The following is a 19203-nucleotide window of genomic DNA, read 5'->3' as shown; positions in this document are numbered from 1 at the left end:
AGAGTCTGGATAGTGTAGATGGGGGTGGCAAACCGTGGCCTGTGGACTAAATCTAGTGATCACCTGTCCTGCAGGTCCCATAAACTCAGAATGGATTTTACACTTTTAAATGGCTGGGGGAAAAAAATCAAGAGAAATATGCTGTTTTGTGGAAATAGCAAGAAAATTGTATGACATTGTAGTTTCAATGTCTGCCAAGAAAGTTTTATTGGGACATAGCCACACCCACTCATTTACATATCACCTAGGACTGCTTCTGGCTACAGGGTCAGAGAGAGGCATTATGATAGTGGCCAGGGAGCTGAAACCCTGAAAATATTTACTGTCTGGCTGCTGATGACTCCTGACTAGGATTTGCAAGCAAGTTTCTAGAAAGAAGATGATATTTAAGGTGAGATTTGAATGATGAGAGGGTTAATTTAAGGATCAGAAGGACTATATTTGAACATCCACAAAATGGTAGCTTTTCTTGTTAAGATTTCTGCTTTGACTCACGACCGTTAATCTGGCAGCTGTGTGCTGAGCCAAATGGCACAGATGAAAGGCCTCCAGGGATGGCCGTGGGGTGGCTACTGCGGTGGCCCCGAGGACTGGCTTCGGCTCACTGAGCCCCTTGGGGGCAGAAGCAGAGGGGAGACGCGGGGAAAGCACCTGGCGAGCTGCACAAGAAGCATGAGTGTTGCCACTGGAATGGGGAAAGGTGAGCCACAGGAGAGGGGCCACAGATCCGGGGTTCGAGAACCGTGACCGAATGGCAGCCACTTACTGCCATTTTAGAATCAGAAGAAAGAGCAGATGGTGGGAGAGTAGAAAGATGACCTCTGAAGCGTGGACAAGAGGAGCTGGAAGGGTCAGTCCCTGTCCCCCACCCTCCCTCCCCCTCCCCACATCACAACGATATTAGCCCAACTTGTGCCGTGCTGACTCAAACCAATGCGCTTGAGGCAGCTGACTCAACACGCAGGGGAGCAGACCACCCCCAGCCTCCAGCGCCGCTTCAAGAGCACGAGTGGGTGCCCAGGGACGGTGCTCTTGGGAAATGGCCACCCACATGGCCCCGACACGGAAGCCCCAACACCGGTCACACATAACCTGGGACAGTTGCCATCATCCTGTCAACGAAGACCACAGAGAGGCATCTGACCGGGGAACCCATGTTTGGATGAATCCATCCTTCCAACTCCAGAGCTCCCTGTGCCTGCAACCAACTCTATTCTTGGGTGAGCTGATTACGTCCCTGCTTTTCTTACTGAAGTTTGACTTTGTTTAAAGCCAGTGGCAAAGGAGATCTTCCCAGACACAATTAAGAGTTAATGTGCTGATCACTTTTAACTTTTGGTTCCAGAACAGTTTTATGAATCATCTTTGCAGAATTAAGGAAGGCAATTAAGCTAAGTCAAGAGGAGGCCCGTTCCTTCACCTGCCAATCAAACGTCTTCCAAAGGGAAGCCCCTCCTGATGGAGTCAAAAGAGCTGAGTTGGTATTTCCTGCCCTTTGAAGAGATTTTAGCAAAGCCATGCAAACTCCCAGGACCCTCCTGCTTTCCTGGAGTTTGGTCCTCTCCTCACTCGCCTCTGGACCTCAGCGTCTACTCTCTGGTGACCCTCCTGGCACACGACCTTGCCATCTTGGTTTGACTCCATTTCGTACTATGCTAGGCTAATGCTGTGTCTTCACACAGGACTGAAGGTCTGACAGTCTCTAAGACTGAAATCAAGCTAACAGAGGAAACTTCGAAGTGTGCTACAACACACCAGGTACTGTGCACACCTCAGTGGTTCTCAAAGTGTGGCCTCCAGAGCAGCATCGCAGTGTCCTCTGGGAACTTGTTAGAACTTCTAATTATCAGCCCCCATCGAAGGTCTACTCAAGCTTCTGGGCTTGAACAAGTTCTTTAGATGACTCATGCGTTTTCAGGTTTGAGAACTTGGGTGGTCTGAAGGCATCACCTGGATCATGTCAACCCTCTCTGTGAACCCCGGAGGTCAGAGGGCTACCCCTCCTTTCTAGATGAAGAACCCGCACTGACAAGAAGTTAGAACATTTGCTCACACTGCCAGTGATGGGGAGCCTGGCTTCAAACTCGGGCAGCCTGACCCATAAACCCCCAGATGCTGCCCGTGCTCCCCAGCCAAGTGCCTGACATCTGTGCCCTCGGGTGGCAGAAAGGCTGTCTCGGGTTGACAGGTCCTGTTGCCTTTTCGCTGATTCCTAGTGAGCCTGAGGACACATTTCTCAACCTCCAAAAATTTTTTACTTAATAAAAAGATCGTTGCAGGAAAAATGAAAGGCAGCCACAGAGCTGAATCCAGCTTCAGACAAACCTCAAGCTGGGCCTAGTGGGGTGCTGGGGATGGCTCAGTCCCCTGGGAAACTGTGATCACCGGCATGCAACCTCCCCTCATGGAAATTGCCTTCCCACCTTCTAGCACCTTCCTGTGCACTGCATTTCTTCCCTGTGTGACTACAGAGGCCACTGTGCCACGGCGATTTATCAGCGATCGCTAATGCTCAGTTATAATTCCCCATTTCAGATGTGAAAATAGCTCATCATCTTCACCACCAGGGCCTCTCTACAGTGATATATAATTTAAAAATTAACACGAGGACAGAGGAGACTCTGCATTTTTGAACTAGGAACTCTGGGATTCAGAGGTTAAAACTTGATAAGGTGAGCTCAAGGAATCAGATGAGTTATTACGCGAGTGCTGTTACATGTTTTCCTGAGTTCAGAGCTATTCCAGCTTCTTCCAGTTCACTTGCACCAGTCAAAGCGCAGGCCCACAATGGTATATTTATATTAGGGTATTTCCCCCGTCGCTAGGAACAGTCTCTTAATTCCTCACACAGACCTTTCCGATATAAACCATGCTGTCAGGGGCAAGCAAAGCAGAAGAAAATCAATTCTTGGTCTCTGGCAGGGGCCAGACAGACCCGAACAGCGTGACCCCAGAGAGCATGTGGAGACTATCGGGGGGAATCTGGGCTGTGGTTACAGCGTCACTGGCTCTGGGTGGAGATGGACCGAGAAGTCTTGGAACCACAGACGGCCAGAAAGGGACAATGACGAGACAGAGACAGAGACAATGGCAGGAAAAGGGTGAGCTGGTGTGCTGTGGGTTGTGTGTGTGCAGTAGTCGGGTGTGTTGTGTGTGTGCAGCGCTTGGCTCGAGGGTGCCTCTGCTGGTTCAGCCACTTCTTGGCCTTGTGACCAAGCCATTTCCCGGCCGCTCCAGCATCAAGTGGTTACAATTATGGATTGCAAATTTATTGACATTTGACATCTCCATCAGCCTCCTCTGATCAACAAAACTCTCTGCCGCCAAACTGAATAATTATGGGAGATTTCAGCAGTCACAGGGATGCCAAAAGGGTCATTAAATCATCTTGAAAAAACAATGTGTTCCTCCATTTCATCTTGCCAGTAAATCTGGCGTCCAAGTTGGGACCACCTAGTGTTGATGCATGGAGGGGGGAGGGGCTGACGTACATGGAGAGGGGAATTTAATTAGGATTGAAAAATGGGAAGGCGAGCACAGCAGGTACCTCACGGTTTGTACTTCATAATTCCTGGAGAAGCAACAAAAGAAAAAACACGTGGTTTGCTATCAGGGAAGTGGTGGTGTGTCTGGCGGCTGGGAGTGCTCCAGAGACTTGCGGAGAGCAGCTGCACCAGGGCCCACCCAGGGCCGGCCCACCGAGACCAGTTTGTCCCAAGGCCCGCGTGTCTCCTTGCTCTGACAACCCCTCTCCTCCCCACACAAGCCTGCCTGTGAGCGGCGGGGCCTCGGCCCCCCGCGCCTTCTCCGCGCTCCCCTCGGCCTCCCTGTGCGCCTGGCGCCCGCTGGTCCAGCCACATTCGGGAGCCACGGCTCCTCCCACACAGGCCACGGGCCTCCGAACCCTTCCCCTGGTTCTCGTTGGGCTTTGGGATGAAAATGGCAATGCTCTACGAGACCTGCCTCGCTCCGTGCCCAGCTCGCTGGGCTGCCAAGGCTGGTTCCCTCTCTGCGCCGCACTGGCTCGGGCACCTTCCTCCTCGCTTCCCTGCCCCCTGGCCCCCCACCACCAATTTAAGAAGATGGCCCAGGCACATAGGCACATAAGGCATTTAATCTCTCAAGTGACCGCTGTCTCCTTGCCAGCCAGCCCTACGCTCTTGGAAACTGTCACTGCTTTTATTTTATTTTTGTGCAAGGATTTTTATCAGCCTGGACTCTGGTCAGAATGTCAGGTCTGGGCCTCTGTTCGCTGTGGCCCTTGGGACAGGACGTCCATGCGCACGACCTCCCAGAGGAGAGAGCGCAGGAGCATGAAGGCCCCTGCCTGCCTCCCCCAGAGCACTAGCGGGGGGTGGGGGGCGGGGAGAGGCCTCCTAGTCCTCAGGGCCGTGTCCATCTCGGACAGATCATTTCCACCGCGGCTGGGAATGTTTCTCACCTCCTTGCACTTTTCTGGGCTGGAAAAGCCTACAGATTCTGCCCACTGAGCCTCAATTATGTGCTAGGCACCCTAGAGCTCCCCGTTACCTGTTTGATCACCGTGGAGGGACACAGGCATTATTGTCACGTGACACAAGGGGGCCACCGAGGAGGGGCGACCACCTCTCGGATGCTGCCTCCCGCCTTCCGCGCCCTCCCTGCGTCTGCCGCTTCTCCCTCCTCCCTTCCTGCCGTGTTTAGCACCTGCGTGTTGCGTGACCGCGGCAGCCCTGTCCTGGGGTTCCCCGGCTGGCACCAGCTCCATACCCTGTAAACTGGGGCTCAGCTACGCGCCCACAGCCCCGTCTCCCAGCCCACGGAGTCACCTTCATTGAAACGATGTGCAAATATTTCAGTAAAGCAGATTTATCGTAAATGTCTGTCTCAGGAGACCCAGCGAGGCACCGGTGGGAGTTGCTGTGTGCACGGCCGTGCGCTCCTGCTCGCTTCCTGCCACGCCCCAAGCAGGCGGCGCCACCGCAGCCTTCTGGAATGACTCCTGCTCTCCGCCTTGCAAGGCTTTCCTCCTGTCCTGCCTCCTTCCTGCGGCTCTGGTTCTTCCCTCTCCACCTGGCTGGCTCTCGTTGGCTTCCACATCAGCCTGGCTCTCTTGTCACTTGCTCAGCCTTCCCGGGGCCCTGATCATGCCCTGCACCAGGCCGGGCACAGTCTCGGGATGTCTTTGGTGATGGAGTCAGAAGAACGGGCCGAGCCTGTGGGGGTCGCTGGCCAGCCCCCACACCTCACCTCTGGCATTCACCAACTTCCTGGTTCTTCCCAAATGGGGGCTCCTGGGACAGGACGTGACCCTGGTTCCAGGCCACGGGCACCGCTGTCACGCACCCACCTAGGGTGTGTGCAACAACAGCTTCTGGGTTTCTGTGAGCCTGAGGCGCAGCACCTTAGGGGTTTCTTTACTTTCATCCTCATCACACTCCACCAGGCCTTTGTGCCGGGAGGTGGGGTGCCCTGCCCCGCCCCTGGGCTGTGGAGTGGAGGCTGGCCCAGAGCCTGGCAGCTCTGACTTCCGCCCTGAGTTGCCAGCGCTCCTGAGTTGTCAGTCTCCACCCCGGAAGCATCACCAGAAGTTCTGGCCTCACCACCGCCAAACGCCTCCCACCTGTCATCCCTTACATTTCTGGGATGGCGAGGTCCTGAGGAAACTCTCCAACAGGGACCCATCTCCATGGTGACCACACACCACACACACCAGAGACTCCCCGGGAAGGCATCAAAGGGGGAGGTGGGGGGTGCAGCAAGTGGGGGGGGGAGCAGAGAGTCATAAACAATGAAACACGACAAAATCCTCTGGGGAACAAAAATAGAATTATTTGACTGTGAAATCGAGTAATGTAGCATTGAAAACAACATAACCTGAAACATCATTTTTTTGCCCTCCATAGATGAGAAAATACCAGATAAAACCACGCATGGAAAGCATCGATTTGCTGGAGGGCCCAGTGTGGAAAGTGGTCTATGTCAGAGATTGCACTTCCAGAATATTTAAATGCTGTTTCTCTTCTCTCCCCTGCCAGTAACTTGGGGCCTGGTTGGCAGCCCTTGCTTTGGGGGTGCACCCAGAGCTTAACTCTAGGGAAACCAGCCAGGGGCTGGGAAGATATACAGAGGCCGCCATAGAGATGATGGTGAAGAGGAAGTGGGGGAGGGGGAGAGAGGCGGGGGGAGGAGGGGCAGGTGGGGAGGCCCAGAGAGAGGGAAGGGGACCGCCACCACATGTGGTCAGAATGGGGATGCGCTTGGCAGCAGGCCTGCGGAAGCATGGGGAGTACCTTGCAGGCCCAGCGTATAGTACTTAAACCACTTTCAACACAGATCTCCTGCCCTCCCTCTTCCTCCCCTGCCCTGAGTTCACGGAAACAGTGTTTTATGGAATAATGCAATGAATGACCACTTTCGGTATTATTCTTAATACTAGCAGCGAGGGACGTGTATCTATCTATGGTGCCGGGAGAACCCTGGGCAGACTTCTGCTTCTCTGGGCTAAATGCCTACCAAGAAAATGAACTCTGCTGCTTTGGGCTGCAAGTCAATCCCGTTAGTGTGTGTTGAAACGCCCGGGAGCCTCAGAAGCTGAGTCTGCTGCTTTTCATGTTTAATGAGTAAAATGAGAAGACTATTTCTGGGGGTGGAACAGGGCACACAAATTGACCATCTTTTGGCTTCCAGAAGATGCCTTTCTCTGTTCTTTTACCTCGTGCTAGTTCTATCTCCCTTCTTCACATTTTCTTCTAGTCACCTTCCATGTCTGCTTAGGAAACCTCCTCTGGCTTCCCTGCGTCTTCCCAGGCCGCCACCCCCAGCCTGGGCAGGTGCTCCCACGTGGTGCTTTTATGAAACAGTGAGGTTAAGCACTTATACATTATCCCATCACAGGCAAGGTAGGCTAGTCATGGCCAAATACCTTCTCTTGCCTCTTCTCTTGCCTGAGACCAGGGCTAGGTTCCTATTCCCTGAGGACAGGGAGCTTGCATTTCTCATGCCTTTATCTCCAGTGTCTAGCAGATGTATAATAGGCACCTGACAGAGGAAGGAAACAAGGTGGAGAGGAGGAAGGAGGTGAGATGCCAGGAAGAAGAAGGGTGGAGGAAGCCTTCCTGGTTCCTCTGCTAATATGTGGGACATCAGGAACCGGAAGTTAATTATTCACGTGCATGTAAAACCTTTCCCTCCCCACAGGGGACGTAGACACGAGCAGAAATCACAATTGCGCTAGTTCTGAGCACCTCTCGGAGAGCAGCCACAGAATCAAGAGCAAGTGCAAAGGGAAGGAGGCGTCCAAGCTGGGGGGCTGGCCCAGAGCACAGAACTGGTGTCGCCACTGAACTTGCAGCAGGTTCAGAGCCTGCAGGTTGGGCAGCCCAGGGGTTAATCTGATTGATTTCCAGATTACTTTTTATTTGGCTTGGTGGGTGTTAAAAAAGATACCGCACCAGTGACCAAACCACACCATAATACCTGGACACGGAATTCTAACCTAGACCACATGGCTTCATGCCTCTAGAGACATGGGCTCCCTGCTCCTGGAAAGCTGCAGGCTCCCTGTTCAATCTGTGCCCAGCCTGGGGGCACCAGTGCCTGCAACAACTAACACGGAGTATGTGCACCTACGCTTGCCATAAATGCGTGTTCAGCAGACTCCTGCTGCTGGACAGGGCCTTTGAACATGTGTGTGTTTATTTATGGCTACGAGGTGTGTGTGTTGGGGGGGGGTGAGGGTTCTGTGACAAAAGGATCGAATTGGCCCCAAACCCAATGACCAGCTCCTAGCTCTTGGGTCCCAACAAGTAGTGAAAAACCACATGCTCATGGCTGTGGGATCGCTACATCAGAACATCCTCCCTGGCCTGACCTACACCTCCTGCACGTAACAAAGAAATAAAGACAGAACTGAGGAATATTCCAGGGGAACTACTCAGCCATGGCTAGAGAGCCCCGAGTTCCCGAATGGGCTCAGGGGCACAGAATCTCTAAAACCCCCAAGTAGGACTTCTCCGTGGGGTCCTGGCACCCCTGCCTCCTGTCAGGTGACCCCCTTGTGACGTTTACACCGAATTTAACAGGAGGACCGTGTGCGTGCTGATTTTCAACAAACTCCTGCTCTTTCCGAGGAAGAGTGAGGAGGGAAAGGAGTCACACATCAAACCCCCTTCTATTCTGGGTCCACTCCCTTATCTCGTGGCCTACATTTCATTTAACAAACTGCCCCCGATCCTTGAGGGCGTGGCGTCAGGACTGATTTAAAATCCCTGCATTGCTAAAACTGCATTGTTCTTCATCAAGTTGAGTCATTTTTATGTGAAGTGTCAAGCTCCCTAACAAATAACTCCTGCCAGACAAATCAAGTTCCCCGTCTTAGAGCCGCGGCTAAATAGTTTATAGCTTTAATCTGCTCACCGAGGTGTGTAGTCTATGACAGTAATTATAAATGCAAGGAGAAATTATAGCTGAATGCTTTAACTGCATTAGGGGTTGTGTGATGAACAATCATGAACGCTTGTTCACTTCCAACAATAGAGGGCAAGTTAGTGTCAGTGCATTAGAGAGATTTCAGTTCTGCTTGGCGTTTTCTCCCATTTACCACGGAATGTCACTTGTCTCCTATAAAGTAGAAAAAAAGCACTGTAGAAAGCTTTAAACTTGATAGTTAAAAAAAAAAAAAGACAAAGAGAGAAATGCAGGGGAAACTGTTTATCATTATGACTTTGCTCTCCTGTTTTGTTTGGAGGTAGGTTTGGTTTCAAATTAGGTTCGTTCAAGGTAACTGCTTTGTTTCCTTAGGAGGGGTCTTAGAAATTCCCTCCTCCGGTCAGTTTTTGAGAAATCGTGATAGAGAGAGGTTTCTTGAAATGAAGGGCAAGTTCAAATCCAGCCCAGGTGGGAGCTCCGGGGTGGCGTGTTTTCCCCACCAGGCTCCCTCTATGCGTATCTACCTAAGCTAATGACACAATTTAGCTCTTTATTTCCCCCTCCTCACTTTTGTGGAAAGACGTTTTTAATTTAGCTGAAGAATTACACAAATGTATTTTAAAGACATAAATCCATATAAAAAATATGAGCTAATTAAAACATTGCACTCCCTGTCGCTCATGGATTTTCAATTTAGCGAAAGAAAAAAGAATTGCATCTGGTTAAATGAAAAGATGATACTGATGGCAGATTGGAGTAAATGAAAAATAATGTTACTCTATATTAAAGCGCCAAATTATGCACGTCAGGACTCAGCATTCAGAAGTCCAAACGAGGGGAAAAGTGCTCGAGAGACGACCGAGGCCTGGGCAAGGGCAGGCGGCCAGGTCGCTGGGACCAAGTGACAACGTGCAAAGAGATGCGCTTGTTTCTTGCTGCTTCAGAAGTGCTTGTCCTCTCCAGGCCCATCCTGCCTCCCGATTCTCACTCCCCAAGATGAATTCAGAGAGCAAGGGTCAAGGCTCGAAACAAGACATTCTTATAGCTCTATTTTCATTGGAATTTGGGTCAAGTTTAGATGCTGGATGCCCCATGTCCAGTTTCCCGACCAAACAAGGGCATGGCAAGGAAGGGGAGGAGGCTGCTTGGTGCGTGTGGTCAGCTCCTTGGAGGACGCAGGCTGCGTCACTGGTTTGACACGCTCCAGTACCTCAGGAGCACCTCTGCCCCTCTCTCCATGCCGACACAACGTTTTACAGGCTGTGCTCTGAGTCGCTGGGGCGTCCCCGGCCTCAGGTGGTGCCCAGAAGCCATCTGGGCAGCCGCGTGGAAGAGAAGCCAAGAGGCAGATGAAGTTGATGAGCGTGAGCAAGAGTCGGAAGGAGAAAGTCAAGGGCACACGATGGCACTCTTAGGTAGAATATAAAGCAACAAAGGAGAGGGACAAGTGAGAGCGAAACAAACCCAGGAAGTTGACTATGGAATTGAGACTGTAGAAAGGGGAAGGGAGGGATGGGAAGTGCCGAGGGGGCATGGATTGTGGCAGGGCTGTGGGGCTTTGGTGGAGGGGATGGTGTGGAAACAAGTCTGAGGAGGTGCAAACCTATAACCCTACCTCAGGCACAACACTGTCAATCAGCGTAACCTCCATAAAAACTGTACATGTTGTGCTATAATTATATAAGCAAGCAGGCGTGCAAACAGGGTCCCGGGTTTGAATTATACGCTAAGCTCTCTGCACACCGAGGCCAGTGTACCCCACTGTGCTCGGCCACCAGTGGCGCTGTGCACTGTTGCTGTCAGTTCAGTCACAGGCACGTCGTGTCTCCCTGGACACCTGCCGCGTGTGTGAGCTCAGCTTGGAGGCTGGGGAACACCTAGGGGTTTGCAGAGGCTGTTTACAGCTCATTTTCCTGCTCGACCTACTACACATCAGGGAAGAACATGTCTGAGTTGTGTAGACACAGACGTGTGTACTTCTCAGACAGGTGGACGGCTGGGGGTTTCACCTGAGGACCTCTGTGGCCAGGATTCTCGCCTAAACGTCACGCAGCCTCTGAGCCACTCTTCCTGTGCCCGGATAGCCCTACTGCCTACCCCCTCAGCTTCTCACCAAGGAGCTGTCTGCCGCCAGTCTCTCAGGCTGACACTTGTCCTGGTCACTCGCGGTCGACACTCCGGGAGCAGAGACCTTCTGGGTTGGTGGAATGAAGGAGGGGGGCCCCGAGGTTGTGGGAACTCAGGCACCTGTCCACCTCCTCTCCTGCCTGTAACCTCGCCAGCCTGGGCTGCTGGCGAGAATGAAGTGAGCTCGCATGTGGACGGTGGGTCCGCGGGCCCAGCACTGGGGAGCCACCTCACCCGGCTTCTGGCTCCAGCTGCAGGCCCAGTGCTCAGCCTGGGGTGCTGGAAGCACAAGCTGTCTGTGTGAAGGATGAAAGAACAAGGAGAGAGGAAGGAAGCGAGGAAGGGAAAAGAAGGTGGGCAGTGAGAACGGGAGGGAGGGAGGAAAAGAGAAATATTTACCTGATGGGTGAGGAATAATCGACGCCTCTAAGAATTAGCGCTACCTCTGGGGCTCATCCCAGACTGCTGTGTGATCCCTGTGACACGCCGGGACGCCACAGTAGCATCCCAAGTCATAAAGCGTCACGTCTGAATCTCAGATAAACAATACTGAAGCTCAGAGAATTTTTTATTGTAAATATGACCCCTGCGCTATCTGGAACATGCTTAAAATGAAAGCACGTTTGTTGTCTATCTGAAATTCCACTACCACTGCACCTCCTTATTTTATTGGCCACCCTACATGCTGCACCTCACCCCCAGTGTTTTTAATCAAATCACCCCAACAAGTGCAGCCCCAGAATTCCCTCCCACCACCGATTTCAAGGTGTCAAGGTCGGCGTGCTGCCAATCCTGTATATACTGCATTACACCATAATGACTATCATTTCAAGTTCTTGTGCATTTTAGACTCATCGCTTTGCTCTTTAATTTCTTTTATTCAAGAACACATCTTCTTTAAAGGTATATCCCAATACCTGCTGAAATTGCCTTAGATTATTTGTCCAAACATAGGGATACACATTGAACAACGTCTAATTATTTTTTAATGAAAAGCTGCATGTAATATAGCATAGCATTGTGTAGGATTTAAGAGCCAAGCAAGGCAAGAAAAACCAGGTGCAAATTTGAGTTACAGAGAATAGAGATCGGACAAAGCTTTCAAATTTTCCACAGAATCTTGACCATGCTTTCTAAAGCCTCCTGGCACAACCTGTGCTAGAGTGCATGCAACTAGCAATGAGTCCGAGAGCAGGGCAACAGCGATCTCAGTCTGTGGTCATTTAAAACACACTGGTACCGTCTGAAGCAGGGGGGAGGTAGCTCATAAACGGTGTTCCAGAGGCCCCTAGAGTGGGGGACTCCTTTCCCAGGTGACCAGAGCATCAGAAAGCTACTGCATGTGGCTGTAAGACCCACTCAGGCCAACAGTAAGGGCTTTGGCATTAACACAAGAGACTCCCAGCACCCGACCGAGTTAAGCGGACGCACAGACGCGCAGACGCGTGGACGCACAGACGCGCGGACGCACAGACGCGCGGACGCACAGACGCGCGGACGCACATGCCCATTGCTTGGAATGAGTCCCCAATCGTCCGACCGGTTTTTTTTTTTTTCTGCCAGCTTCTCTGAGAACCACAGAAACACGGTGTTTACAGAAGGGTGTTTTGGGTTCATATAGTGACCATTCTAGTGATTCTAAGGGTGGTTCAAAGGTCCGAATCAGACATACTGATTTATATAAATGCAGAGAGATGAAAAAGCTGCCATGCCACATCTAGCTCTGTCTTCAGCGGATGTGTCAAAGTCTTTTTGTGTAGGTCTCGCCAAATTCCTGGCTTAGTTTTGGCTTCCTAGAATAGGCTTGTAAGTTTCAAGTTTTGACTGAAACTACTTTTCTCCCCTCTATTTATACCTTCCAGTGTTTGGGCAGTGATCTTAATAAAAAAAAAAAAAAAGATTACAAACCTAACAGGTGGAAAATTGCTCTTTATTGTAGCACGAATAAACATTCCTACTTGTCCTCTTCACCAAGGTTTGGACCTACCATTATGGGATCTGAAACAGCATCTCTTCTCTCAGAATTCTGTATCCACCTTTTTTTTTTTGGAAGTAGCAGAAAAGCATAATAGCAAGTTACATAAAATTTAAATGTTCTCTAGCAAAGAAATAGGACACCCTGGAGCCCAGGCTCATGTAGAGATGCAACAGATGCACTTTGGCTTCATCCTTTCAACAGCGAGAGCTGAACAAATCATGCTTGGAAAGCAAGGGACAAATCTGCCAGTAACACATTTTAATTATCATGATAAAAACATGCAAACAAAACAATGGTCTTCACTTGAACCCAGGTAACCGGCTGAGATAGAGGGTGTCTCCCCCTCCATCAGAGGCTCTCAGAGCTTCTCACTTAGGCAACAGCAGTCCCAGATCACATTTTTGAGCCCTTTCTCTCTCTTCACCCTCTCCCGCTCCCTGGCTCCCCTCACCACGCCCTATCCATACCCTTGCGACACCCAAGTCTGCCAGTGCTCATCCTTGGTGGCTTGGTCTGAAAGTGTCCCATTTAAAACAGATAGCTATTGAAACTGCCTTTGCTTGTTTAGTGACAATGGCGAGGGTTGACATGGGAAGCTATTATTAGCCATTCCTGTCTTATTGCGAAGGAATCCAAAGAACTTCCCGATAACCTGGCTTGATGTGAAGTAGAGGCAAGTGCTGGAGGTTGAAGACAAGTGGAATGCCCTGGAGTGTGTTCTGAGGCGAGGGCAGCTTGCATATGTGTGAGGGTTCCTAATGTGTGTGGGGGTGGGGGTGGGGGATGGGGTGGAGCATGCTGGAGAGGAGACAAGGGGAGATGAAAGGAACTGGTTAGGATCCGGCCTTACTTATGTTCCGTGTCTGAAACGGCCTTGATGTGTCAAGGTATTTGACCTTGGTCTGCATTCTCTCTGCTGGAGGTGACACAGTGACTGTACATGGCACAGAACTTCCGTGACAGCTACGTGATGCAAATGATCTGGAAGTTGTCAAGTGATCTGGAAGTCGTGGACCCCAAGTGCATTGGCAACGGGTGTGCCGAGAGCCCTCTGTTTCTTTATGGAAGGTCAAGTCTTTCGGGCATGCACTGCGCCAGTCTGTGTTAAAGGTGACAGAATTGTCTAGCCTAAGGAAAACCCACAGATGAAATAAGAAAGAAGAAATAAGTTTCCTCTCTTCTCATCTCCATATTCTGCAGAGAATATTTTTCTACCATCCAACTACTGGGCCGACGCTCTTTCACAGAGCCCTAATGGAGGGAATAAGCAAGGGGAGCCGCGAAAGCACTGATTACAGTGATGATAGCGAAGACCGCTTGAAGCTATTCATGAGCGGATTAAGAAATCTCTGTGGGTGTCTGCCCCTCTCACCCCCCACCCCCCACCCCCGTAACTACAATCTTATTCTGTCTCTCTCGCCTTTTCGTCACTTTAGGCGTCATCAGCCTTGCTAGAGAATGGGGGTGGCATGGGACAGTGAGAGAAGACAGGACTTGACCATTAAAACGAGGTGTAGCCTTGGCTGGACCTTGCAAGTTGGGTAACTAAGGGGAATCACGCATGAAGCAGCAGTAACCTGCGAACCCCGTCTCTCTACACCCAGTTTAGTCTATTCTCCAACACTACGTGGGGGAAACTGAGAGGCCAGGTGGGCCTTACGGATCACACGCTAGTCTTCCAGAAAAGCAACTACTCTCCCAGCAGGCTACTCTGCTTGGTGTCGGGAGACGTCGGCTGCCTCTAAACAGCCCCATCTCCCTCATGGAAGTCCTCGCACATCCCCTGGGAGCAAACCCATACCTGCAGAGCTATTCTTCATCCACGTCTGTTACAAACTGTGAATGGTGTTCGGGTGACTTGCTGTGCGTTTTGCTTAGGTGGAGTTTTACTGCATGTTTGCTCACAAATGTCCGACAGCACAACTTACACTTGAATTTAGAGTCTGTGTCCTCTTCGCCTGCTATTGTTTCCGGAGACCTCTGAGCCGACGGTACCCGGGAAATCTCTTGCTCCACCTTGCTTTGCTGTTCCACGGCCATGCGGGTCATGTCCTTCATTTGGAAACCTAGGTGAGACTCTAAGTGACTGATGTAGGTAGAAGGGGTTCTAAACTGGGAGGCACAGTCACTGCAATAGAAGATGGGGTGTCCTTTGTCCATGTTTTTCAGAAATTTGGTCCCGCCCGTTTTCCTCAGTTGGTATTTGACGTTTGCCAGCCAGTGGCTGATCGTGGTCATGGAGAGTCCCGTAAACTTTGAGATCTGCATTCGCTCTTGGGGGCCCAGATCAGACAGCAGGTATTTGCCCTCCGACGTCTGAAAGAGGCTGGAGGCAAACTGAGCTTGCAAGATCAGAAGATGCTGAGGGTTCCAGTTAGACTGCCGGCCTTTTCTTTTATGCAAAGTCGAGACTTCGCTGGAGACGTCCTCAAAGCGCCTGACGTCCATTTCCAGCTTCATGGGCGGGACCCTGGAGGACGCGGCGGGCTTCGGGGTGGTGGCCTTCGGGAGGACTTTGACCATGTCCGCGATGTCCGAGAGCGCGTGCTTCAGCGGCGGGGACGTGCAGGATTGTGCTTGCGAGGACTCCGCCTTCTTGCTCTTGGACTTGGTCAGGTCGATGGGCTGATCGTTGTTTTCGAACAGGTAGCGCCTGGACACACTGGCTGGCCTCGCAGAGGCGGGACTCAGGACCGGCTTGTCCAAGACGCCGAGACTGGACTTGTGAAACATCGAGATTGTGCTTGAGCTTGGGCTGGAGCAGGAAGGCGAGCGCAAGGGTTCCGTGGCTTTGCCCAGGTGGTTGTTGAGGACGGACTGCAGGGCGCTGAGCGGGCTGATGCAGGGCAGGGCGGAGGCGTGGTGGGCCAGGGCACACCCGTTGCTCAGCGCAGACGCTGGCTGCAAGGTCTGGGACTTCTCTTCCTCGCCGCCCTCCTTCATCAGCTTGTCCTCCTCCTGCGGGGGACAAGGCTCAGCCTTCTTGGATTCTGAGGGTGTTTCACTTTGGGAGAAAGACTCTCCCTCCCCGTGGCTGAACGATGATGCCTCTTCACGGGGACTTTCTTGCCCGCGTTCCTTCCCGGCGTCATCTTTGTCCTCTGGCTCCTTCTTGACTTGGGTGTAGGGGGCCAGGCTGGTGGCCATGGGCACCACTGGCAGGACTTTCCACTTTGGTGCAATGGGCCTTAGCTTGCTGGGGAGATTAGGGCGGATCTGCAGGACCTGGGACCCCATCGGCAGGGAAGGTTTGGGGCCCTCGGACAGCTGGTAGGCCGCGTGGATGCTGGGGTAGGCGCTCCAGCTGGGGGCCCCGTTCTGGGCCTTGTTGATGGCGGTGGTGACCGTGTTTTCCAGAGACTTCAAGATGTCCCCGCCACCCTTGGAGCCATCTTCCAAGTCCTCCTCCCGGAGATACTGGTATTTTATCGTCGGGTCTAAAGGCTTCTGGAGGGGGTCTCCGTATTCCTCGCTTTTCACGCCTTTCTCGTCCCTGCTGCCGGCCTCCTCCGCTCGCTCTCTCTTCCCCTCTTTCTTTAACTCGGTGGTGGAGGCTGCACAGTCGGGGGCCGAGTTACTGGCGGGCTTGGGGGCCAGAGGGTCGCTGCTCGGGGCTTCCGACAGCGACTGCATCTTCTCCACCGCCAGCGGGTCGAGCACCAGCTGCTTCCCTTTCTTGGAGGCCGAGCTGGTGACCTTGAGGAAGTGGCCGGTGACCATCATGTGGGCGGTGAGCTGCTGCAGCGTGTCGTGGGAGCTGCCGCACTCCATGCACTTGAGGATCTGGGATTTGCAGGCCTCGAACTGCCAGGTGTAGCTGGCCCCGTTCTGGTAGCCGTAGCGGTTGCTGTTGGCCAGCTGCAGGCTGGCGGTCTTCTGAGAAGAGAAGGAATCGGCAAAGGAGCCCGTGGTGGAGTCGGGGGAGCAGGGCCGGTGGACGTCCAGCACCCGCTTCTTGGCGGGAGTGACCATTTTCGAGGCAATGGTTGGGACCGGCTCCTTCAAAGGCACTTTTTGGTAATGCTTTGTTTTGATCATGTGGACGCTCAGGTCTTGGAGGGAGTCGAAGGAGTCGCCACAGAACATGCACTTGAGGACCTTCTGCGCGTCCTCCTTGTCCATGTCCTGGAAAGCCCGCTTCCGGGGCTTGGAGTGGCTCGTGGGCCTCAGCTTGTCCCTCTTGCGGTTGTCGTCTTGGTAGTGTCCGGTCTCGTTCATGTGCACGGTCAGCTCCACCAGGGTGTCGTAGGCCGCGCTGCACTGGCGACACCGGAACCGGCTGGCCCCGGTGAACACGGTCCCGCACCCCTTGCTGCTCTGCCGGTACAGCTGCACCGAGCTGAAGAGGCTGGGCTTGGCCACGGAGCGTGAGGGCAGGTGCTGCTGCAGGCTCTTGGACAGCGCGTCTTGGTGCCAGTCGAAGTCAGTCTTGCCGCCGCCGTGGCGGGGGTCGCCGTTGCGCCGCTCGCTGCTGGTCAGCTTGAAGCCCAGACCCAGGCCCGACCAGTAGGAGTCGGACAGGATGTTGGCGTACACGGCCGTCATCTTATCCATGCAGCTGTGCGCCTCGTGGGGCAGTTTGGGGGGCGCGGCTGCTTTCTTGTCCGCTGCGGCCTCCCTGCCGCCCACGCTCTTGACCTCGGACACCTGGTCGCTGGCATCGCTCAGCAGGGACTCGTTCTCCGCGTCCTGGGTGGACAGGTGGCTTCCCGGAGAGTTCTGGTAGCTGAAGCAGCCTTTCTGCTCCGGGCCGGTGTCGAGCTCCTCGTCGGTGCCCGGGTCATTGCCCCCCTGAAGGTGAGCTACGGAGCCGCTCTCTTCCTCCTCCTCCTCCTCCTCCTTGATGTCCTCCTCTTCCTTCAGTGGTTCCTCCTGGGCATAACCTGCCGGAGGAGAAAGAGATGGAATTGAAATAGCAATCACGGGTGATGCCTTCTCTGTCAGTTCCCCCACTGGAGAGGCGCTTCCACACCCACTGAATAGCGACGGAAGCTACACTTTTAGGAACTGCAGGCAGTGGATTCAGGAAAAAGCCCAACGATGCCTCGGTGCTGTCTACTGTCTTTAAAATAAAACAGGCAGGGGCCATACTTCGTGGCAAGTGCTCAGCGTCCCCACGTGGACGGAATATCACTCTAATGCCCTTATAATGGGACAGCTGCTAAATTCATGCACGTGACTTTCAGGAAAAATGGACTGAAATCCGAATCCTACTGAAGACAGAGCTCTACAGAGGGCACCGGCCCCCGAGCACTGAGACCTGAGCCTTGCATGCCGCGGCAAGTCTGCCGAAAACAGCGGTGGACAGTCACCTCCCTGGTGCTGCTGCAGCTCAGACTGAATTGGGGCACGCAGCCATTTTATTTTTTGAAAGCCAGTCTTTTTTTTCCCGTTAGGACGTTTTTATTTGTAGAGCCGCCTGGCAGGAAGAGAGATTATGGAGTATCGAGTAAAATCTTCCATGGATAGCTGAAAAATTATGTACGCTCAGCAGATCTAATGATTTTAAAATAATAGCAAATGGTGTTAGAATGGGAGATTTGGGGTCTCTGCTATTCTCCTCAAACAGGTTTATGAAGTCCTTTCCAGACAAGGCTGAAAATGCCCTCTCGATCGTGTGCCTGTAATTTCAAATGCACTGTGATTTGTGGGTCCCCATCATGAGATGCCAATTATACATTTGATTTGTAGATGCAGAGTGCTATTGGGGATGCATGCCTTTCCTGCTCTGAAAGGATTTAGGGCCAGTAATTGCACAGGGAAAATGAAGTCAGGAGGGAGCTGGCGCAAAGGGAATTAATGGGCAAATATCCATCAGTGGAGACGGGGAAGTGACTATTTATCCCACGTGCTCATTTTCTTTGCCTGGCTCTTGCAGAGCCACGTGGCTGAAATGCAACCAAAGCAAAGGAGATTCAACTTATATTTCAAGGCCTGCTTGATCTCAACGCAGCATTTTCCTTAGGGGCGCCCTCTCATGGCGGGTGGACATTTGGGAGGAATCCCAGAGCGTTGCTGGTATTTCCAGTCACCTGGGTGACGCTTGCCAAGGGGGTGACCGTCCTCTGGGCGTCTGTCCTGTGAGGCAGGCAGAAACAGGTGTGCTGCAATCAGGAATTGCAAAGGCGGCTGCTGCTAAAGGTGAGAATGATTTAGACACAGCAGGTGCTTTCTTTCACTTTGTCTACTCTTCACGAGAAGTAGGGAGTAACATCGTTTGCATTTCACCCATGGGTAACCTGAGGTTTTAAGGTTAAGGGCTGTGCCAGGCCACACAGTTCGATGCGGCATCCCTGTCCGATCCCAGTCGGCTTGGCTAGCGAATCTGTGGTCTGAACCACTTGGTCCTCTCTTTTGATTACCAGCCCAACAAACAAGAAAACTTTACGGAGACCTAGAGACAAAGGGTTAAGCGGTGGAATTCGCTGAAAGGTTAGTGAACACAGAGCCCTCTCGCAGGGGAGAATTTGGGAATGCCCGACCAAGGGCACACAATCGCAGACCCTGATGAATGTCAAAACTCATTGCAAAGCCGGGTTAGAGGTCACCTTCGTTATTTTATTGTTATTGCTACTTTCCTAGCAGTATGACGAGTGGACATTTTATGAAATGGGTACTGTGCTCTCTAGTTCTACAAATGGATTTGAAGAGACAAACATGACTCGTTCTATGGCTGTTACTAAGTAGTG

At 52.4% G+C, this 19203-nt stretch overlaps 1 protein-coding gene across 3 annotated transcripts in view; it reads right to left on the bottom strand.

Moving 5' to 3' along the window:
- TSHZ2 (teashirt zinc finger homeobox 2) overlaps window positions 1-19203 on the bottom strand; it is a 386055-nt gene that overhangs the window by 134693 nt on the left and 232159 nt on the right. Inside the window, exon 2 of one of the 3 annotated variants that reach the window (XM_012728209.1) lies at window positions 14316-17397. In XM_012728209.1, coding sequence (XP_012583663.1) covers window positions 14324-17397 — 3074 coding nt within the window. In that variant the 3' untranslated portion in view covers window positions 14316-14323. Of the gene's footprint in view, window positions 1-11456; window positions 17398-19203 lie in introns of those variants that run through there. The other 2 variants (XM_012728210.1, XM_012728208.1) reach the window with 2 other exon arrangements.

This window comes from Condylura cristata, unplaced genomic scaffold (assembly GCF_000260355.1).
Source record: "Condylura cristata isolate star-nosed mole 26May11 unplaced genomic scaffold, ConCri1.0 scaffold00022, whole genome shotgun sequence".
Taxonomy (NCBI): domain Eukaryota; kingdom Metazoa; phylum Chordata; class Mammalia; order Eulipotyphla; family Talpidae; genus Condylura; species Condylura cristata.
This window is presented reverse-complemented; position numbering and strand designations above follow the sequence as displayed.